At 43.9% G+C, this 23262-nt stretch overlaps 3 protein-coding genes across 4 annotated transcripts in view; 2 read left to right on the top strand and 1 right to left on the bottom strand.

Moving 5' to 3' along the window:
- Positions 1 to 11386, top strand: part of LOC309501979 (histamine H3 receptor-like) — a 48479-nt gene extending 37093 nt beyond the window's left edge. The window contains exon 3 of the mRNA XM_082174282.1: positions 10163 to 11386. Coding sequence (XP_082030408.1) covers positions 10163 to 10909 — 747 coding nt within the window. The 3' untranslated portion in view covers positions 10910 to 11386. The remainder of the gene's footprint in view (positions 1 to 10162) is intronic.
- Positions 1 to 23262, top strand: part of LOC309501938 (dynein regulatory complex subunit 7-like) — a 143227-nt gene that overhangs the window by 74134 nt on the left and 45831 nt on the right. The gene's annotated exons all lie outside the window — the stretch shown is intronic.
- Positions 1 to 23262, bottom strand: part of LOC309502032 (ribonuclease inhibitor-like) — a 116664-nt gene that overhangs the window by 80608 nt on the left and 12794 nt on the right. The gene's annotated exons all lie outside the window — the stretch shown is intronic.

The following is a 23262-nucleotide window of genomic DNA, read 5'->3' as shown; positions in this document are numbered from 1 at the left end:
CTACGCATCGCTGGATCCTGAGAGGAAGCCGCGCCGTCTGATTCAACCACTCAGCGGGATTAGTTCTGCATCTGAAGCTGCCGGTCGACAACTTGCCGCCTTCAGTCGCCGTTCATGCTCACGCTTTCCGGCGTACATATCCTTTTCTCTGCTACTGTGTTTTGTGTATGTGTGCGACACACACTCTCATTGCACTAAAAGAGCCGGCCGTCTTTTTCAAGACGCCCCTTTCCTGAGGACACGCAGCTCTCGCGCTCACTGACGGCGACTGCCCTCACTGCGAGCTAGTTACTGCCTATGGTGACTCTGCGGACTCACCATGCCCCCCCCCCCCCCCCAACCCGCAAAGCTCGCCGGTGCGCCCGCTTGCCTTGCCTGCTTGGAGAATGATACCTGCTTCGAGCCGCGCAAACCGCGCCGTTCACAGGGGATGTCAGGAGCGGACGGTCACGGGGCTAGCTTTCTCTCTCCCTCTGTTCGAGCCACGCAAACTGCGCCGTTCACAGGGGAGGCTGGAAGCGGACGGTCGGGGTTAGTTTTTTCTTTACGTACAAGAAAGCTACCCTGCCCCTGCGCCCCATCCACGCGTCACTCACCGGCGAAAGAAGAAAAGAGTGTTTATAGTCCCGCCGAGGCTGGACTGACCTGAATTTTCTCACACATTTCTCAGTTCCCTGATCAGGCGACTGGAAATATAAATATTGCAGCGCCTGCAAGCAAACGCCGAAGAAAACATCTTATATGCTCGTGCATCTGAAAGCCTTTGTGTTCCCCCCTGTGGCTCAGTGGCGGAATCTTTGGTTTTTCGCACGAGAGACCGGTGTTCGAATCCCGGTCTAACGGCAGATAAATTATGCCTCCAATGCTTCGCTCTGTCAGTTCCCTGAAAGGCGACTGCAGATGTGCATTTTGCAGCCAACGAGCGCGTTGTACAACCCGCTCGCCTGCGCCCAAACACCGTTTCTATGGTTCCCGTGCGTCACTGGCGAAAGGAGAAAAGAGTGTTTATGTCCCGCTGCGGCCGGGCCGAATTCTATTTCTTACACATTTCTCATTCCCCTCTGAAGTTCAGGCGACTGGAAATGACAATACTGCAGTGAGCGAGCCTGTTGTAATGCACACACGCCTGCAAACAAACGCCAGCATGTTGACGCTCTCTGATAATACTCGCGCTAACTAAATATCTATGTGTCTTCCCCTGTGGCCCAGTGGCAGATTCTCAGGTTTTCGCGCGAGAGACCCGTGTTCGATCCCGGGTCTACCGGCAGATGAAATTATGCCGTCAATGCTCGCTCTGTCAGTTCCCTGAAAAGGCGACTGCAGATGTGTATTTTTGCAGCCAACGAGCGCATTGTACAACCCGCTCGCCTGCACCCAAGCACCGTTTCTATGGTTTCCATGCGTCACTGGCGAAAGGAGAAAAGAGAGTGTTCCTTGTCCAGCTGCGGCTGGACCTACCTCCATTCTCACACATTTCTCTGGAAATGTCAATATTGCAGTGGACGAGCCTATTGTAATACACGCACGCCTGCAAACAAACGCCAGCATGTTGACGCTCTCTGTTTCTATTACCCCTTTTCCACCAACAAGAACCGGGTGCTGGTTCAGAGCTAGAGCTATTGCCAGTTCGGAGTTGGTTCGACTGACGAACCGGTTTGCGTTTCCACCGGCCAGAGAGCCACAACAGAGCTATATCTTACGTCACTGCATACGTATCATGTTGCCCAGCAACGCTAGTCCGGCAGCGCCAAACACAAACACACCAGACTTGTTCGAGATGCATCGGCTTCTCGCAGAACGATCAGCACATGAAATCAAAGCACTGCGAAAGCGATCAAAAAGCACAAGGAGTCGTATGATCTCCAAACACTCCCGCAGCTCTGATCGGTCCACGCTGCTCCGATGCATCTCGAACAAGGCATCAACAATAATAGACGTTGCGTTACTATGGATGCTCATGGGTTTGCGAAAATAAATCGGCATCCAAACACGGCGAATCCAACGCGTTCGTGCAGCTCGCCGTAACTTACATAGACGGATATTATAATCGAGCCGCTATTAGCTCGACTAGCTGCTATTTAAAAATGGCGGTCACAAGTTTCTCTTCAGTCTTGTTGGCCACGGTAACCCCGCCCCCAGCCTCTGACGCAAGCGGTTCTTTCTTGGCTCCGTTCTAGACCCTGCAATGATTTGGTGCTACTTAAGAACCAGTTTTACTGGTTCGGAGCTGGTGCTTTGGCGGTGGAAAAACAAAGAACCGATTTGAAACTAGGCTCTGGCTCCGAACCAGCACCAGCTCTGCCTTGGTGGAAAAGGGGTATATGGCAACTTCTCGCTCGTTCAGTTCCAGTAAATGCGACTGTTCCAGTGTATTCTGCAGTAAACAAGTCGGCTGCACAGCCCGCTTGCCTGCACACAAACGCCGTTTTTACGGCGACCCAGATAAATCACAAAAAGAGTGTATTTTCTGGTGTTCCGGCCACGGCCGATGGTGTTATGAGTGTAGTAAAAATGCCCACTGCCCAGTGCCCATTCCTGCACACAGACACGGCCCGCCACACACGGCCCGCACAAATAAAATCGACTCATGTCGGTTGTGCACCAAATGTAGTGATTGTGCCCACGTCCCAGTGCCCGCAAACACTACATGCTACATGTCTCACGGTTTCTGTAAAAAAAAAACAACGCACATACAGTCTGCACAAACAGACGGTGTTCTCAGCGTTATGAATGGGCCCGTTGTCCCGCGCCCTCATTCGCTCACAGACATATTAAACCCCACGGGGCTCACCACGATCGCTCTCTCTCAGCACACCGCTGTGATCAGCGCGCCCCCAGTCTCACACGCTGCAAACGCGGCGCTCATGTTACAGCACACCGTTGCTCTCCGCTCGCCACTAGGTCGCGACCAGAGCCCAGATATCATTCTACCCCTAGCCACTCGCGCGAAAGCGTGGGCAGAGCTCCCCAGGGTATCAGAGTGGGTGCTGAACATTATAGAAAGAGGCTGTTCGCTACAGTTTGGTCGACGCCCGCAACGCAAAGCGTTGGCCTATTATGGTGTACAGCGAGTGGCACTTCACCCTCACGCTGTGGGGTGCCGGAAGGTTCTCTCCTTTTTACAAGAGCTTCTGGATAAGGGCTGAACCCCATCCACGCTCAAAGTTTATGTGGTGGCCATAGCAGCATTCGCTGAACCACCGCTTGGCCAGTCATTAGGAAGGAACGATCTGGTCATTCGCTTCCTTAGAGGAGCTAAGAGGCTGAACCCTCCCAGACCTCCTTCAGTTCCCGTTTGGGACCTTTCCACGGTTCTGGAAGCCATGAAAGGTGCCCCATTCGAGCCAATACAGTCAATAGACCTGAAACTCTTGTCTTTCAAAACAGTGTTTCTTCTGGCTCTCGCTTCAGTGAAGCGCATAGGGGATTTGCAAGCGCTCTCAGTGAGCGCGACGTGTATGGAGTTTGGGCCTAATGACTCGAGAGTCATACTCAAACCAAAGCACGGATATTTTCCTAAATCCCTCAATACACCGTTTAGGGCACAGGTGATCTCCCTGTCGGCCCTGCCGGTATCTGAAGAGGAAGGGGACGCAGGCTTCCTTTGCCCCCGGTCAGGGCGTTAAGAGCCTATGTGTCTCGCTCATCTGTTTTCAGACAGACGGAGCAGCTCTTTGTTTTGTTCAGCGGACGTTCTAAGGGACTAGCTGCGTCAAAACAGAGTATATCCAGATGGATAGTTGATGCTATAGCGCTAGCTTACACATCCAAGGGCCTGCAATGCCCGATAGGTGTCAAAGCGCACTCCACAAGAGGCATGGCCTCGTCGTGGGCTTGGTCCAGTGGGATTGCCTTGCAAGATATCTGTATGGCGGCTGGCTGGGCCTCCCCGTCTACATTTATAAGGTTTTATAACCTCGAGGTTCCCGCTTTACAAGCTAGGTTGCTCTCGGTTTAATTTTTCTGTATTGCCCGCCCGATGCTATCGGCTCAGGATGCTGAAACTGCTAGAGCGTCGATCACTGATCGTCTGTATACTTCTGTGGGCAGTGCGTAAGTCCCCCATATTTATCAGTCCAGGCCGAGTTCGCCCTGGCTGTGTGGAACACTTGATATAATATGCTCTTATCAGAGCTCTATATTACAGGAATGATGCTATTCTAGCCCCTCTTCCCGGATTCTCTGTGAGTCCCTTATGATTAGGCACTGTATGAGCCCCGGGCACCTGCCCTTGGGACTTTAGTGTTATGTCTCAAGCACGCACGGCGTTTTACACTGTGTTCCCCTAGCGTAATATACTTACGCAAGTACGAGAGAACCTCTCGTAAGAGAACGTACTCGGTTACTAACGTAACCTTGGTTCTCTCTAGAAGAGGGAACGAGTACTTGCGTATCTTGCCGTGCATGCGTCACGTTCTGATTCGCTTCAGCGATGAAAACAACTGACCAAACCAGCCTCTCTGGGCCGTATTTATAGCCCTACCCACTTTCGGCGGGACATGACGTAATGGGCGCGAAGCACCCTCATTGGTTATGACGTCATGAGGGGCCTCTATCGATAGGCTGGTGCAGTTGCCGCAGAGCAGCCAATGGGCGCGCGAGCTGTCTCGCCCATGTCTGCATGCTGCTGCAATGCTTTTTACATTATTGCAAAATTAAGGATAATTTTTGGCTTCAATATCTCGAGGAAAAGAGGTTTTCCCCTAGCGTAAGATACTTACGCAAGTACTCGTTCCCTCTTCTAGAGAGAACCGAGGTTACGTTAGTAACCGAGTACGTTCTACTGTTGTTGATGATGGAGGTGTTGTGGCAGAGTCCGCGGCAGCAGAGAGTGCTGTGGGGTTGAGTACATTATCTTCTGTGCTTGTAGAACAAGACAGAGAAATTGTAAAGGAAGATCTGAGATTGAATGACTGTGGATTGGATATGGAAGTTGAATCAACTTTCAAAACTCCAATTAAAAGAAGAAAGAGTCGAAACGATAAAACCAGTAAACAAATCAAAGTAAATGATGCTGCTGAAGATGAAATCATAGCTTCTGACGATGATGATTCTGACTCTTGCGTTTCTGTGTGTTCAGAGTTTTCTGCTTGTTCTCAAAATGAAGCAGTAAATGTTTTGTACAAAGCTGAAGACATTCGTGTTTTTCTTCAGGAAACGAAAGGGTTAAAAGGCGTGCAAATTGAGGATTATTTTCCTAATAGTGCACAGTTTGTGAAGGACACCAGATATTTGATAAAAGAAGGGGCTTTCGTAGATCTTGAAGTGTATCGTTTACGGAAATTTGTAAACAAGTTAAAAAAACAAAATCCTAGAGATGATAAGAATGCCATGGTTTAAACCCCTAAGCTTTTTTTTTTTTTTACCATATGCATAATCTCTGTCTTTTCCCATTTGAGTTTCTTGTTGAACCTAAATAAAACAATGAGTCAGCTAAAATTTGGAACTCTCAATTTAAATGGAGCTAGAGATGTTCGTAAAAGGATGATGTTGTATGAATATATAAATCAGAAGTCTGTTGATGTCATGTTTATACAAGAAACGCATAGTGATCAAAGAAATGAGGTGGACTGGAAAAGAGAGTGGGGAGGTCAACTTTTTCTTAGTCACAAATCCTCTGTAAGTGGAGGTGTTGCAATTTTATTTTCTAAAAATATGACTCCAGTATCTTTTGAATCTGTTGAAATTGAAAAAGGTCGCTTTTTAAAAGTTATTGTTAAATTTCTATGCTCCTAAAAGTGGAGTGGAAAGAGTTTTGTTCTTAAATCTAGTCAACACTACTTTGAAAAGCCTAAATACAGATGATTTCTTAGTTTTAGGGGGAGATTTTAACTGTACCGAGAATGATAAAGTAGACCGAAATCATTTAGAACCGCATGTTGCATCTCAAAGAGTTATTAAGCAACTTGTTCAAACTTTTGATCTCTGTGATATATGGAGAAAAATGCATAAAAAATTAAGGCAATACACATGGGTTCATTGTAAAGATAATTCATTGTCTTTGGCACGTCTTGATCGGTTTTACAGCTTTAAGCACCAGTTCAATATTTTTAAATCTTGTCAAATTAATCCTGTAGGATTTTCAGATCACAGTGCGGTTCTTTGTTCTGTATTAGTAAGTTGTGTGAAGTCAAGCAGTGCCTATTGGCATTTTAATACGTCTTTGCTTGATGATAACCATTTTAAAGATTCCTTTACTTTTTTCTGGGATGTTTTTAAACAACAAAAGTATTTATATAGCTCTTTACAACAGTGGTGGGATTGCGGGAAAATACAAATTAAAAACTTCTGCCAGCAATACAGTCTTAATGTTACAAGAGAAATAACTCGATCATTGAATACTTTAGAGGCTGAGATAGTTGATTTGTACAGTTTGTCTGCATCTACAGGCAAAAAAGAACACATTGAAGCTCTGACATCGAATAAAACTTTATTGGCAAACCTGTTGGACATTAAGGCACAGCTGGTTCGCTCACGTTTCCAGAATATTACACAAATGGATGCACCTTCCAAATTTTTCTTCAGTATGGAGAAAAAAAAATAGTCAAAGCAGAATAATTCATTCCTTGGTCTCTGATACAGGACAGGAATTAACTAAGACTTCTGAGATAAGGGAAGTTGCTGTACAGTTTTATAAAAAATTAAATACAGCTGATCTGATAAATGAAAAGATGACTATTAGTAGTTTTTTTGAAGGTCTGCCAAAACTTGATGAAGAGAGCAATGAAAGTTTGCAACTACCTCTGACAGAGCAAGAACTTTATACAGCAATGATGGGCATGGAGAATGGGAAATCTCCCGGGATTGATGGGTTACCCATTGAATTTTATAAAACTTTTTGGCCCATTTTAAGAGAAGATCTCTTAATAGTGTTTGATGAAAGCCTTACTAATGGGGTTCTTCCCCTTAGTTGCAGAAGGGCAGTTATTACTTTATTGCCCAAAAAAGGTGATCTTCAAAATATAAAAAATTGGAGGCCTGTTTCTCTCCTGTGTTCAGAGTATAAAATCCTATCTAAAACATTAGCTACAAGATTGAGTAAAGTAATAGGGAAGGTGATACACTACGATTAAACATATTGTGTACCAAATAGATCGATTTTTGATAATATCACTTTAATTAGAGATGTTTTAGAAGTTTCAAAGTTGTTTGGTATAAATATTGGCCTTATTCCTCTAGACCAAGAGAAGGCATTTGATCGGGTAGAACACCTTTATTTGTGGCATACTTTACAAGCTTTTGGTTTTAATTCACATTTTATTGATATGATTAAAACAATGTATTGTGATATTGAGAGTGTGATTAAAATTAATGGCAGTTTGTGTGCTCCCTTTAATGTACAGAGAGGGGTTCGACAAGGTTGTGCCATGTCTGGGCTGTTATATGTGCTGGCTATAGAACCACTGTTGTCCATGTTAAGAAATAAGTTAAAGGGTTTAACATTGCCACAGTGTAACAATGCTTTCCATTTATCTGCATATGCTGATGTTATTGCTTTTATAAATGATGGTGATGATGTTGAAATGTTACGACAGATTGTTAATGATTTTAAGGATATTTCATCAGCAATTGTAAATTGGGGGAAAAGTGATGCTTTATTGATTGGAAAATGGGAAGGAGGAAATCCCATTCTACCAGGAGGCTTATTATGGAAAAAAGATGGGTTGAAGTATCTTGGTGTTTTCTTAGGCAATGAAGCCTTCATGCAGAAGAACTGGGAAGGAATGGCAGACAAAGTAACTGGACGTTTGAAAAAATGGAAATGGTTGCTTCCTCAGCTGTCTTTTAAAGGACGCACACTCATTATCAACAATCTTGCGGCTTCTTCCCTGTGGCATAGACTGGCATGTGTTGATCCTCCGGTTGGTCTCTTAGCAAAAATTCAAACAGAAACAGTGAACTTTTTTTGGGACAATTTGCATTGGATCCCTCAAAGCGTTTTGTTTCTGGCTAAAGAAGATGGAGGCCACGGTCTAGTGCATTTTTCAAGTAGATGTGCTGCTTATCGTCTTCAGTTTTTGCAGAAGTTTATTCTAGGATCTGACAGACTGGTATGGAGACCAGTGGCTCAATGTATTTTGCGAAGAATAAGTGGACTTGGCCTGGACAATGTTTTGTTTTTAATGGACTCTAAAAAATTTGATTTTAGAGGAGTTCCTGCTTTCTATCGAAGTCTCTTTAAAATATGGAGTCTGTTTAAGCCTCAATGGATGGAACCATTAATGTCCCTGTACTGGTTACTCGAAAAGCCCATTGTGTGCGGAGCACGTTTTGATGTATCTGGTGATGAAATGCCAGGTCTTAAGGGTTTGTTGTACAGAAGTGGATCTCCACAGTTGAAACACATTATAAATAAGGCAGGTCCTGATTTTAATGATGTAAAAGCAGTTTCAGCCTTTTTAAAGGTAAAGTCTGCACGATACATTAAATGTTTTTTAGATAAACTGCAGGGGGCTTTGAATGTACAAGAAAGATTTTTACTTGATGAGTACAGTAAGAAATGCATATTTCCAGATTGTGAAGATTTTTTCCCAGATATAAGTATTGTACCTGATCTTTCTTCATTTAATGACATTAATCCCTTGTTGAAGAAGGAAATTGATGTGCAAATTGATTTCTTTGAAGTTAAAGGGAAAGCATTGTACAGAAGTATTGTGAAAGTGACGAATATTAAATGGTTAAATAGAAGTGATACTGTATGGAGAGACACTTTAGAGATCACTGAAAAAACAAAACCAGTGTGGAGGATTCTGTACAAACCTCCGTTACCTAAAAGAGTTGGAGATCTTCAATGGAGGATACTCCATGGGGCTATAGCAGTTCATTCTTTTGTGGCAATGTTGAACCCAAATGTTAGTGAGAATTGTCCTTTTTGCAATGAAAGGGAGACTGTGTTTCATTGTTTTATGTTTTGTAACAGACTTCCGTTTTTGTTTAGTCTTCTAGAGCTTCTTTTTGAATCTTTTGAGGTATGTTTTACGAAGCAGGATTTTATTCTTGGTTGTATGTATACCAATAAGAAAAAATACAAATGTCAATTGCTTAATTTTTTTGTTGGTATTGCAAAATTAGCCATTTATATAACTAGGAGAAATAAAATTGAACAGAAAGGAGAACAAGAACTTATAACAGCTTTTAAAAAAATGGTAAAATCACGACTTGTAATTGAGTTTAATTTTTATAAACTAATGAGTACATTGAATATTTTTGAAATTGAGTGGTGCTGTGATGATGTGCTGTGTTCATTAGTTGATAATGAACTGGTTATCTCAGAAGTGTTGATGTAAGACTTTTTTATTAGATTGAAAAGTATGTGACTTGTTTTTGTGATTTTTGTAATAAAAGGATTGTTAAATTCTCTCTCTCTCTCTCTCTCTCTCTCTCTCTCTCTCTCTCTCTCTCTCTCTCTCTCTCTCTCTCTCTTTCTCTGTACAACTCACAAACTGTCTGATTTTTTTTACACAATGGTGGAAGACTTAAACTAAAGTAGAAGTGCTACCAGCTATATTTAATTATTGTACTAAATCACAGAAACACAGTCTGCTCTCCCCAGCTTTGTGAAGTAACGTGAAGTGGGAAACTAGCTGATGTTAGCTAGTTACTTGGCCATGTTATCTGCCTCGGTAGAAAGCCAATAGTATTTATTTCTTCACCAGTGCTAAACATGCTAGCTCTCTTAGATGGTTGCAAATGTTCATTTCAAAACAGTTTTACCATTAACACATTACCTCCTCTAGTAGCCACTCTTCTTAACACGTCTTACAAGCTGGATGTCCTTGGGCTTCAACTCGGGCTTGAGGAGCGGTTAAACAGAAGATGGATGCACGTTTTCTCAGTCCTGTTAACAAAGCTCATGTGCCATTTAAAAAGCATGTTTAAAAGCATGTCAATTCCTTTGTTTTCCCCTCAAGAAAGAGTTTATTTTAAAGAAATGGCTGTTTATATGTTCAAATAATTGATACGTGTGACTAAAAAATCACTTTATATTTAGGCAATGTGTATTTTCATAAAAAAAAACACAAATCTATTTTTTCATTTTAAAGAACACCGAAGCCTCAAGTTTATATATTTTTTGCAATAAATAATTGTATAAATGATGGACAAAACAAAACTGATAAAAACAGTGGTTTAACTCTATTCAACATTATTTCCCTGATTTCAGGTATCTTATCGTGCCAAGCAAGGAATGACCCACTTCGCTGTGGTGAAGATAGCAGCGGTTTGGATTCTGGCCTTCCTCCTGTACGGACCGGCCATCTTATTCTGGGAGCCGCTGACCGGCAGGAGTCGCGTGCCGGACGACGAGTGCTTCGCCGAGTTCTACTACACCTGGTACTTCCTGCTCTCTGCTTCAGTGGTTGAGTTCTTCTCGCCTTTTTTATCCGTGGCTTTCTTCAACATCAGCATCTACCTCAGCATCCGTCGGAGGAGGCTCGGCAGTAAAAGAGAATCCCCTTCTCCAAAGCGGCAGGATGCCTCGGCTCTGTACGGGAAGAGGACAGGCGTGAGCGTGCGGATCTACTGGAACTCACTGACACTCAAAAAGACTGAAGACAGCAAGAAGAAGCGCTCGGAGAGCGACGGTCTGTCCATGCGGTGCGTTCAGCGCTCGCGTCTGAGGCAGGACAAGAAGATTGCGAAATCCTTGGCGATAATCGTGTGTGTTTTCGCAGTGTGCTGGGCGCCGTACACTCTGCTGATGATCGTGCGAGCGGCGTGCAGAGGAGACTGTGTGTCGCATCACTGGTACGAGGTGACGTTCTGGCTGCTGTGGCTGAACTCAGCCATCAACCCGTTCCTTTACCCGCTGTGCCACAGCAGCTTCCGTAGGGCCTTCGTCAAGATCCTGTGCCCTCGGCAGAGGACCACCATACCCCTGACGGACCGTCCATCCAGCGCACACAGATAGTGTCTGAATCATCAGCGCACATGTACTGGAAACAGTGTTTAAAAAAAGAGGATTTAAGTGCCTATACATTTAAAGGAATGTTCCTGGTTCAAAACAGGTCTGTTGACAGCATTTGTGAAACATAATTATTATTTTTTTTTTTACTTATAATCTCACAATTCGGACTTTTTTTCTTGCAAATTGCAAGTTTACATTTCGCAGTTCTGACTTTTTTCCTCATAATTGCGCGTTTACATCTCACAGTTATGACCTTTTTTTCATACACCTAGAAAAGTAGTTGCACTTCAAAAAAGTATTCTAAATGTATTTTATTTGGGGAAATTATTATTATTTTTTTTTAATTTATTTAAAGCTACACTGTGTAGGATTTTCTCCCATCTAGCGGTGAAATTGTATATGACTACCAACTGAATATTACTTTCTAGCCCCTCCCATTACGAGGGCGTTTTAACTCCTACGGTGGCCGTATTATTTCAGATCTGCCGGCAGTTGCGAGTAATCTCCCCCTTGCATTCGTCACGGTGCCACTGAGTGTAAAAACGTGTATGTCCCTCTTTGGCTAATGTATTTTCAAGATGGGAGGCACAACATGGCTGCCGCCATTCGAGTGACTGGCTCGTATGTATTCTAAATGGCAGATTCTACGCTTACGAGAATACTTGATTAGTTGGTAGAAGTAATTATACATTAATGAGCATATATAATTTTTGAAAGAACAAAGTGTTTTTTGCTAAGAATCAACTTAAAAAAATTACAGTGTAGCTTTAAAAGGGTCATGACATAGACTTTTAATCTCACAATTCTGACTTTTTTCTCACAATGGCAAGTTTACATCTCACAGTTATGACTTTATATCATGCAATTCTGACTTTATAACTCGCAATTGACCGTTTGCAAAGACTCGCCTCCTTTAGTTACTCTTGCAAAATACATCGTGGAGCAGAGAGGACACTGACAACGCGCTGACTCAACTTTCAAATTTGGTCATTTTTTAAAAGAAATTTAAACAATAAATTCCGTTTTGTGTCTCTTTAATGTGTCTGACAGATCGCTGTGTCGCCTCAGTTAAAGCTGCTCGTGAACCGATCATCTCTTCTTTCTAGTTCATTTATAGCATCAAATAAACATGAATAAACATAAGAAGGAATGTTGTTTTAACCGCGGAAAGACGTCAGTCTACTCCTGCTTTGTCGGACAAAAATGGCGGATTCGGCGGATGGCGGATTATGATTTGTCCCTGCGAAGGGTCAATTGCGACTGTATTACGCAATTATGAGAAAAAATTCAGAATTGTGAGATAAAAAGTCACAATTATCTTTTAAATTGTTTTATTCCGTGGTGGAAACAAGCTTCCATAAATAAATGTTATAATACACAGTTTAAAAAAAAAAAAGTCTTTAGCATAATAGGCTATGTGTTAACATTAGGCTGGTGTCATAATATCACTTTTTTTCAGGAAGCTTATACAATCGTTCAACTTCGCTGTAATGACAATGCATGGATTAGTAAACCCAGAGACTTATATTACATAACTAGAGGTTCATACACCTAGAAAGCACCTAGTTGCACTTCAAAAAAGTATTATTTTTTATTTCTCATTTATTTAAAGGGGTCACGGCATGTATTTATTTTAATATGTTCCTTGAGATTTACTTATAATGAACTATTAATAATGAATAGCTATTTGTTGTGTCATGACCCTTTCAGGTTTCACTTTTTTTATTTGAACCCTTCACAAAGTCTGGTTTATGAATTAAAATGATTTTACAGTGGTTGGACATTAGATGATAGAATGTGAAATATATTGAACCGAGAACATTCCTAAACTGATGATGGAATCATCACGATGATAAACATGATGATCCGCATCAAAAAGGGTCCAGTAGGGGAGACCAGAGATTGTAAAAACAAGGTTTCTGGGAGCCGTGTTGTCATGGTGTACATTATGTATAGTTTTTGTTTCCAGTGTCACATGTGCCAAGAATTTATATTGACATCAGCACTGATACTTTTAGAAATATAATAATAGAAGTCATATATTATAATTTCAAGTAAAGTTTGCATTACATTCATGAAATACTACATACTATACCTCAAATTCTACCACTGCCAGAAATACACTATTAAAAATAGTGTTCTTAATCACAATTTTTTCTTTTTTTTTTACAGTAAAAATATGCTTAAAACAGGATAAATGTAATATTATTTTTTACGCTTCTTCTTGAACTTTCAAAGGCACTAGAAGCGCATTAAATGTTCTCCAAAACAAACACGTTTGCTAAAGCAACCATAGCATTTTAGCTTGCTTAAGTCTTTGATCTCTTTTATCGTGACTCGTGTTTCATGTGAAGTGCAAGTGCAATGCTGTACCAGGCAGGGCTTTTGTTATATATATATATATATATATATATATATATATTATTTTTTACTCTAGCTACGGCCTTGGTACCAGGTGAGCTGTTCACAACGCTTTAGAAAAGCCATACATGTGCTGCAACCCAGACAGCAACATGGATTCCTCACACACCAGATGTGGGCCGGATCTGGGCCGACACCATGTTGCTGTCTGGGAAATGTCTAAATGTATTGGTTGCACTATGGTAAAAGTGTTTTGAGATCATAACAGTATTTCATAAGGATTGGCGTGAAAATGAGTCTTTATTAATCATCAATCTGCCCCTGTGATTGTAATTTGTGAAAAGAAATAGTTGTTGCTGTTTTACTGCCACTAGTGTTCATTTCAGCACACTGCAGTCAATTGGATGTATAGTTTTGCTAAAATGTAGTTAGTCATGTTTTTCAAATGAGGTTTTTACCATGTGCCATGGGTTAAATCAACATGAGGCACAGCATAAACAGTTTAGGTTAGTTACGGTCTGTACTTGTTGGAAAACGTGTCTGATGTTTTATACACCCTAATTGAATCGAGCTGTGAGCTCTTTAATAAGCGGCTCACTCATTTCATCATTTTAATTGATATGTGATTGACAGTGATGACGTCTGAGTGTGTTCGTTGTTTTCTTTGTAATTAGCCACTCCATTTCCTGCGGTACGAGCCACTCAGGATCCGTGCCGTGATTGCGAGCGTGAGAAGTGGGCTGTGGGCATTCACACATTGACTTGGCAATCAGCCAATCAGAGTGATTGAGACTTTCCGCTGTATCTCGATGGTCTACCCTTGCATTCGCATCACGCTATAGGAGCACAAGGGCCTGATAGGGGGGGGTTAAGTCACATGGAGGCGTAATCTGGCACAGTTGTCTGAAAAAAATAAAATCAATTACATAAAAAAAATTAAAACAATAAATGCTGACATTGTCTTCCATTATGTGCAACACACACATCTCAGAAATATGTTTTAGTATTTCATAATTCGCACTCTATGTATTGTTACAAACTACACTGGTGCCGTCAATTCTGGAAGTCTGCTTCTGAATCAGCTTATTAATCTGTACATAAACACACATTTGTATGATTATGACCCTCAGGTGTTACAGTAAGCAGTGAGGTTATATACTTAAACAGATTAAGCTTGTTTAACTGTACTTCAGGTACTGTAGATCTTATGTGCATTTTGCTCCTAAATAATGAAATCTGTGTTTTTATTGTTCTTATATTCAGTATTATACTGGCTGCTATATGTCATTTAGTGAACATACACGTCATTTAACATTAACTACTTAGTTTTTACAGTATTAGCATTTGTATGTTGCATTATTTGTATATATTATGAGCTCTGTGTAGTGTTTTTCCTAATCTATGATTTATTATAAATAGAGCTATTGTTCTGATAGGAATTATTCAGAAATTAATCCACATTTTGGTGTATTTTTGAGGGATGATAAAATATGAAAAAAAAAACTTGTTTACAGTGATTTTGGCTTTGTGGTTAAGTTTAAACTTTACACATTGACAGTCAGAAATTGGACATTCATGCACATTTATTTGGCTATTTTCAGATTTCAAAATAATACTACAGTCATCCAACTATTAAATATGAACTTTGACGCAAAAATGGGAAATATGTGATGGAAAATGTTTTAGACCCTTTGCCTTTTTGTGTGAAATGTGTGGCCACTTTTCTTTCAGTGTCCGTTCCAACTTTTGACTGGTAGTGTATATTTAGGCTGAAGTTAAAACATTAAATAACTTAAAGTGTGTGAGACCAATAATGTCATATACAGTCGCTGTTCTCCATGTCACTGCCTCGTGCAATAACGTAACCTCGGTTCTCTCTAGAAGAGGGAATGAGTACTGCGTAAGATATCTTACGCTAGGGGAAAATCCTTTTTCCGCGAGATATTGAAGCCAAAAATTATCCTTAATTTTGTAATAATGCAAAACGCGTTGCGGCAGCATGCAGACATAGGCGAGGCAGCTTGCGCGCCTATTGGCTGCTCTGCGGCAACTGCAGCAGCCTATCGAGCGAGGCCTGGCGTGACGCCAGACCCAATGAGGGTGCTTCGCGCCCGCTGCGTCACGTCCCGCCGAAACGGGCGTGGTCTAGGCCTATAAATACCGCTCGCAGGCAGCTACTATCTGGTTTTTCATCATCGAAGCAACCAGAGCGTGCGCATGCACGGCAAGATACGCAGTACTCGTTCCCTCTTCTAGAGAGAACCGAGGTAACGTTAGTAACCGAGTACGTTCTCTTACGAGAGGTCTCTCGTACTGCGTAAGATATCTTACGCTAGGGGACCCAATGCAAAACGCTGTGCATGCTGAGATCTGACACCAAAGACCCAAGGGCGAAAGCCCGGGGTTCATATAGTGCACAATCACCCAGGGAACTCACAGGGAGTCCGGGAAGAGGGAGGGGCGAAGCCGCACTCTTCCACATATGGCAGCGTCGCTTAGACGCGAATTTCATCATACAGACAGGGCGGGGTACGGCCTGAACTGATGGGGAAATGTGGGTCTTACACAGTTTGCCCAGGCACATCTTGTGCTACTGCTTTTCACTGTCGATCATCGAGCTGTGCTCAGTAGACGCAGCATTCTGAGCTGATAGCATCAGGTCAGACAATACTGGTTAACTAGACCGACAGCAGCCTGGCCTGCAGGGCGGGAACCTCTAGGTTGTAAAACCTTATAAATGTAGACGGGGAGGCCTAGCCCGCCGCCGTACAAATATCTTGCAAGGCAATCCCACTCGACCAGACCCACGAAGAGGCCATGCCTCTCGTGGAGTGCGCTCTGACACCCAACGGGCACTGCATGCCCTTGGAGGCGTATGCCGGCGCTATAGCATCAACTATCCATCTGGATAGGCTCTGTTTTGATGCGGCTAGTCCCTTAGAACGCCCGCTAAACGAAACAAAGAGCTGCTCTGTCTGCCTGAAAACAGACGAGTGAGACACATAAGCTCGCAATGCCCTGACTGGGCAAAGGAGGCCCGCGTCCCTTTCCTCATCAGGGACCGGTAGGGCTGACAGGGAGATAACCTGCGCCCTAAACAGTGTGTTGAGGGATTTCGGAACATAACCGTGCTTAGGTTTGAGTATAACTCTTGAGTCATTAGGCCCAAACTCCATGCACGTCGCGCTCACAGAGAGCGCGTGTAAGTCCCCTATGCGCTTCACTGAAGCGAGAGCCAGCAGAAACACAGTCTTGAAAAACAGATGTTTCAGATCAATCGTCTGTAAAGGCTCGAATGGTCCACCTTTCATGGCTTCCAGTACCGTAGAAAGGTCCCATACGGGGACTGAGGGAGGTCTGGGAGGATTCAGTCTCTTAGCCCCTCTAAGGAAGCGGATGACTAAATCGTTCCTTCCTATTGACTGACCAAGCGTTGTTCTTGAGAACGCTGCTATAGCCGCCACATAAACTTTGAGCGTGGAAGGGATCCTGCCCTTATCCAACAGCTCTTGTAGGAAGGAAAGCACCTCCGTTACTCCACAGTCTGTGGGTGACACGCCACGGGCTGTGCACCAGCCCGAAAACACTGACCATTTCGAGGAGTAGAGCCGTCTCGTAGACGGAGCTCTAGCCTGCGTGATCGTGTTTAATACTCCCTTAGGGAGTTCAACATGTACCCGTTGATGGCCCAGACATGAAGGGACCACAATTCCGGGTGAGGATGCCAGACCGAGCCATGGGCCTGAGAGAGGAGGTCTCTCCTCACTGGCACTGGCCACGGGGCAGTGCTCGCTAACTGCATCACAACTGGGGACCAAGGTTGGTTTTCCCAGAAACGGTGCTACAAGCAGTACTGAGCATCCTTTTTCCCTGATCCGCTCTATCACCTGAGGCAGGAGAGAGACGGGGGGGAAAGCATAGAGCGGGCGGCAAGGCCATACATGAGCTAGCGCGTCCCTGCTCTTGGAGAAAAATTCCGGAAAGTGAGCGTTTTCTTGAGACGCGAACAGGTCTACTTCCGCTCTGCTGAATTTCTTCCACAGCAGTTGGACTGTCTGTGGGTGTAGAGACCATTCGCCTGCCGGAACATTGTTCCTGGACAGTCTGTCTGGTCCTATATTTAGGAGCCCTGGCACGTGCGCTGCTCTGAGCGAGCGCAGGTTGCGCTGAGCCCATACCAGGAGGCGTTCTGCTAGCCTGTACAGGCTCCTGGACCTGAGGCCGCCCTGGCGATTTATGTAGGACACCACAAACATGTTGTCCGAGCGGACCAGGACGTGGCGTCCTTTTATTTGGGGACAAAACGCGTTAGCGCGTTGTCTACTACCAGCGTTTTGAGGCAGTTTATGTGCAGGAGCTTCTCCCGTTCTGACCACTGGCCGAAGAACGGTCTGCCCTCGAGCAGCGCTCCCCATCCCGAGGTGGATGTGTCCGTGGACACCACTCTCACCCTCGAGGAAGTCCCCAGGCTTACACCTGATTGGTACCAGTCGTCCGCCCTCCAAGGTTTCAGAGCTGTGACGCACTTCTGATTGACCTTGAGGCGAAGCAGACCAGATGCCCACGCTTGGCGTGGGACTCGCGCTTTCAGCCAAAAACTGCAGCGGGCGCATGCGGAGCAGGCCCAGCTGGAGCACTGATGATGCTGAGGCCATGAGACCCAGCATCTTCTGAAATTTCTTGAGCGGAACAGACGCGCTGCAGCGGAACGAGCTCGCTGTGCGCTGAATGTCTACCGCGCGCTGTGGTGATAGTCGCGCTATCATGGACAGCGAGTCCAACTCTGTGCCCAGGAAAGATATCGTCTGACTGGGGGACAGAGAGCTCTTCACCCAATTGACTCTGAGACCCAAATTCTTGAGGTGATCGAGTAAAATGGTCGTGTGCTCTATGAGCACTGAGCGAGATTGCGCTAGAATCAGCCAATCGTCCAAATAGTTCAGTACTTGCACGCCCCTCATTCTGAGGGGTGCGAGCGCCGCATCCATGCACTTCGTAAATGTACGGGGTGCCGGGGATAAACCGAACGGCAGGACTGTGTACTGATATGCCTGGCCCTCGAAGGCGAATCTCAAAAATCGCCTGTGACGTGACGCTATCTGTATTTGAAAATACGCGTCTTTCAGATCTATTGACACGAACCAGTCTCCTCGGCGAATCTGCGCGAGGATTTTTCTGGTCGTGAGCATCCTGAACTGTCGCTTCACAAGCACTCTGTTCAGTTGCCTTAGATCTAGTATGGGTCTGAGACCCCCGTCTTTTTTCGGTACCAGGAAGTATCTGCTGTATAGCTCTCCTTCGCTCTGAACTTGAGAGAGAGGCTCTATGGCCCCTTTGCTCAATAGTTTCGCCACTTCGGCTCGAAGTAAATGTGCTACTTCTGTTTTACCGTGGTCTCGACGCGCGCCGTATAGAGGCGAGGGCGTCGGCGAAACTGCAGCGAATAGCCTCTTTTTATAATGCTTAGCACCCACTTCGAAACCCCAGGCAGCTTTGCCCATGCATCTGCATGAATAGCTAGGGGTTGAATACGAAGCGTGCTCCGTTCGCTCAGCGATGGAGCGGCTTCGGTGTGCTGTAACACAAGCGTCGCGCTCGTGACATTTGAGGCAGGGGCGCGCTGATAACAGCGGGCAGATTACCCGCGCTCGACTCCTCTGCGGCGGTCAACCAAGAGGGGGAGGGCTGGGCGAGTCCCGTAGGAACTGTCATGCCTGTGCGTGGATGTGGGCGCGGGATAGCGGGCACATTTACCACACCGAAAGCATTGATCGCTTGAGTGAAGCGAATGCACATTGGTTTCGTTTTTACAGAAACCGTGAGACATGCATAACGTAGTGTTTGTGGGCACTGGGTAGTGGGCACATTTACCACGTTTGATGCGCAATCGATCTGAGTCGATTTATGTGCGCGAGCCCTGTGTGACGGGCTGTGCTTGTGTGTAGAGATGGGCACTGGGCAGTGGGCATTCTTTCTACACATAAAACACCATCGGCCGTGGCCGGGACACCAGAAAATTCACACTTATGGGATTTATCTGGGTAGCCGTAAAAGCGGCGTTTGTGTGCAGGCAAGCGTGCTGCGTCGCCGACTTGTTTACTGCAGAATACACTGGAACAGTCACATTTACTGGAACTGAACGAGCGAGAAGTTGCCATAGAAACAGAGAGCGTCAACATGCTGGCGTTTATTGCAGGCCTGCGTGCATTACAACAGGCTCGTTCACTGCAATATTGACATTTCCAGTCGCCTGAATTTCAGAGGGGAATGAGAAATGTATAGGAAATGGAGGTCGGTCCGTCCGCAGCGGGACCAGAAAACTCTTTTTTCTCCTTACGCCAGTGACGCATGGAACACCATAGAAACGGTGTTTGGGTGCAGGTGAGCGGGTTGTACAACGCGCTCGTTGGCTGCAAAATACACATCTGCAGTCGCCTTTTCAGGGAACTGACAGAGCGAGTATTGACGGCATAATTTTATCTGCCGGTAGACCCAGGATCGAACCTGAGAGTCTGCCACTGGGCCACAGGGGGAGACACATTGTAACTCAGTTAGCGCGAGTATTTATCAGAGAGCCTCAACGTGCTGGCGTTTGTTTGCAGGCATGCGTGTATTACAACAGGCTTGCTCACTGCAATACTGACATTTCCAGTCGCCCGAACTTCAGAGGGGAATGAGAAATGTACGAGAAAATGGAGGTCGGTCCGTCCGCGGCGGGACCAGAAACACTCTCTTTTCTCCTTACGCCAGTGACGCATGGAAACCATAGAAACGGTGTTTGGGTGCAGGCGAGCGGGTTGTACAACGCGCTCGTTGGCTGCAAAATGCACATCTGCAGTCGCCTTTCAGGGAACTGACAGAGCGAAGCATTGGCGGCATAATTTAACTGCCGCTAGACCGGGATTCGAACACCGGTCTCTCGTGCGGAAAACCTAAGATTCCGCCACTGAGCCACAGGGGGGAACACAAAGGCTTTCTGATGCACGAGCATATAATACCGTCAACATGTTTTCTTCGGCGTTTGCTTGCAGGCGCGCTTGTATTAAAACAAGCTCGTTTGCTGCAATATTGATATTTCCAGTCGGCGGAGGAGCAGTCTCGGAGAAGGATGCCAGGTGAGTCCTCAGAGTCACCATAGGCAGTAACTAGCTCGCAGTGAGGGCAGTCGCCGTCAGCGAGCGCGAGAGCTACGTGATCCTCAGGAAAAGGGGCGTCTTCAAAAAGACGCCCAGCTCTTTTAGTGCAATGAGAGTGTGTGTCGCGGCGGCGAGCACACACACATACATAAACACAGTAGCAGAGAAAGGATATTACGCCGGATAGCGCAGCAGGAAGGCAAGGAAGGCGGCGCGGCCAGCGACTTCAGTGACTCGTCCCGCTGAAGGTGCTCTCTCTCAGACGGCGCGGCTTCTTCTCCAGCTCCAGCGATGCGTGTGCTTTGCTTGAAGGATGAAAAATCAGATAATAGCTGCCTGCGAGCGGTATTTATAGGCCTAGACCACGCCCGTTTCGGCGGGACGTGACGCAGCGGGCGCGAAGCACCCTCATTGGGTCTGGCGTCACGCCAGGCCTCGCTCGATAGGCTGCTGCTGTTGCCGCAGAGCAGCCAATAGGCGCGCAAGCTGCCTCGCCTATGTCTGTATGCTGCCGCAACGCGTTTTGCATTATTACAAAATTAAGGATAATTTTTGGCTTCAATATCTCGCGGAAAAAGAATTTTCCCCTAGCGTAAGATATCTTACGCAGTACGAGAGACCTCTCGTAAGAGAACACCATATTACCTAGAGACCGATATAATCACACTTCCGGTCAAAGTATTTTAAGATAAGTAAACGAAACACATGTATGAGTGTCTGTATTAATCCTGCCTACAGACAGACAGATGTTCTGTTGGGCTTGTTGTGCTGACTGAGTTTGTCCTTTAGATGTCACTGTTGATCTTTCTCTTGAACATCAGTGTAATCTGATTGTAATTTTGGGGTTTAACAGCATAACTCCAAACTCATATTTGAATCCATATATTTTTATAGTTTGCATTTCAGCACAGTGATTTAATTAGGATATAGTTTACTTCAGTAAAACATCTGCTCATCCATATGAAATGATAAATTATGGTCAGACATCAGAATATTCAAGGACGTCTCTGACATTCACAGCGAAATCTATTCCTCTGAGAATCAACATTTAACAACAAAGATATTCATTTAGTAAGGATTTAGTTTAATCTCTGAATGTTAAGTTTTGAACTCAGAACAATCCGACATATTCCAAGCCTACAGGTTATGTGCATTTGATAGATTTCCATTTAGTCAGATACATTTGTAAAGTTTTTCTATAATATGACATGCTTCCAATGTCACTTGACAATGTGAGTTGCTTCCATAACTCATAATCCAAGTTCAATGAAGAGGTTTGTTCCATACTATAGAGATGCTGTAGAATTATCCTCAGATTTTGATATTTTGAGTTTTTCATGGGATATGTGTACATTTTCAAAACTCTTCAAAATTGATCACACTTGTAACACCGTTCGTCGTTCTTTCAAATCCTGATCTCTTGCTTTCATTTGGTTTAATCACCAAAACACAAAAGTATTTATATATATATTTTTTTATATCAATTTAGTCCTTTTATCAATCAGTTGTTTGAGTGGCCAACAATGCAAGATACACGTTTCAAATCACCCTTGTTGCTAAATGAAAGATGTCATAGTAATGCATGCTACAGTTGACACATTATAAAATAGACTTGCATTAATTATGTAACTGACTGGCTTCTATAATGTATGTAATGGTATTATCTATACATTGCTAACGGTCTCCCTCCTAATAAAACTGATGTCTGCACAGTCATTGATTGTGTCTCTCTTGTGTGCTCTTTGTTAACATTTTAAAGTCTGAATTAGAAGAGATGGAAATGAAAAGTGTGATTGTTAAAGCATTATGAAAGGCAGTTTCATGCATTCAGACTGTGAATGAAATACTTACTGTGTAATAAAAATGTGCACTTTTGCTGATCTGTTATCAGATTAGTATGAAGAGTTAGTACTATAAATGTACCACTTGCTTGTAAAAATAGTAGCAAAGCAATAATAAAAATCCCTGTAATGTGGACACAGTTTTTCACTGTAATCTTCAAGTCTTCCCTGAGGAACGTCACAGCAAGAAGTGATAATGACATGAAACATAGCGAAAAATGTGACATGCTTACATAACATTTCCCATAAATATCCCACACAAGACATTATTCTGTTGTTCTTTAATGCTCATCTCCATTTTAATGACATGAGAGTTTAGAAAGATGCTGCTCCATTTTGTTCCATATTTAGTTATGATTCACTTTCTTTCTTCAAAAGAAAAGCAGAATAAAAGACAAACATCAAAGATAATAACATAAGTCACAGTCGACATAAGAGAATGGAGTGGTTGATCAGGAGTGCTGTTTGTCATGAACAATATGCTGTTTTAACAATGAGCTGTTTATCATTGACTATACTGAGCGTTTGGGGATCTAGAAGAGCTGCTTGTAGACGAAAAAAACAATGAGACAATAGGATAAAATGCCGTGAACCCAACCATACAAGTCAAGAAAACATTTTAGGATATATACCAAGTTCTGTCATGAAACTCTAGATGGCGCAGGCTGATGGGTCTTTAACGCAACCTGATGACTTTCAAATCATTAACTACATGGCACAATCTGATTGGTTCCTGTCGCATCTGCAGCCAATGAGCTTGCTGCTCAACATTTAAATTGCTAGTTAGTGTTCACTATTGACCTTATGTAGCCCCGCCCCTTTTCAGCACTGCGCTCGTTATCTTTTGACTTCCGGTCTGTATTTTCACAGCGATTTTGCGTTTATTAATGAACGGCTCGTTTTAAAATCTTCCCGGTCGACTGACATTTGTTTAGTCATCTGCTTTAAACATTACAGTCCTCATGATAACTTTTGTTAAATTTACATTAAGTAAATCCACTTCAAAAGCGAATTAATC

This window comes from Leuciscus leuciscus (assembly GCF_965113295.1).
Source record: "Leuciscus leuciscus genome assembly, chromosome: 6".
NCBI classification, from domain to species: domain Eukaryota; kingdom Metazoa; phylum Chordata; class Actinopteri; order Cypriniformes; family Leuciscidae; genus Leuciscus; species Leuciscus leuciscus.
The sequence above is the reverse complement of the archived record's forward strand: the minus strand, read 5'-3'. Positions and strand labels throughout refer to the sequence as shown.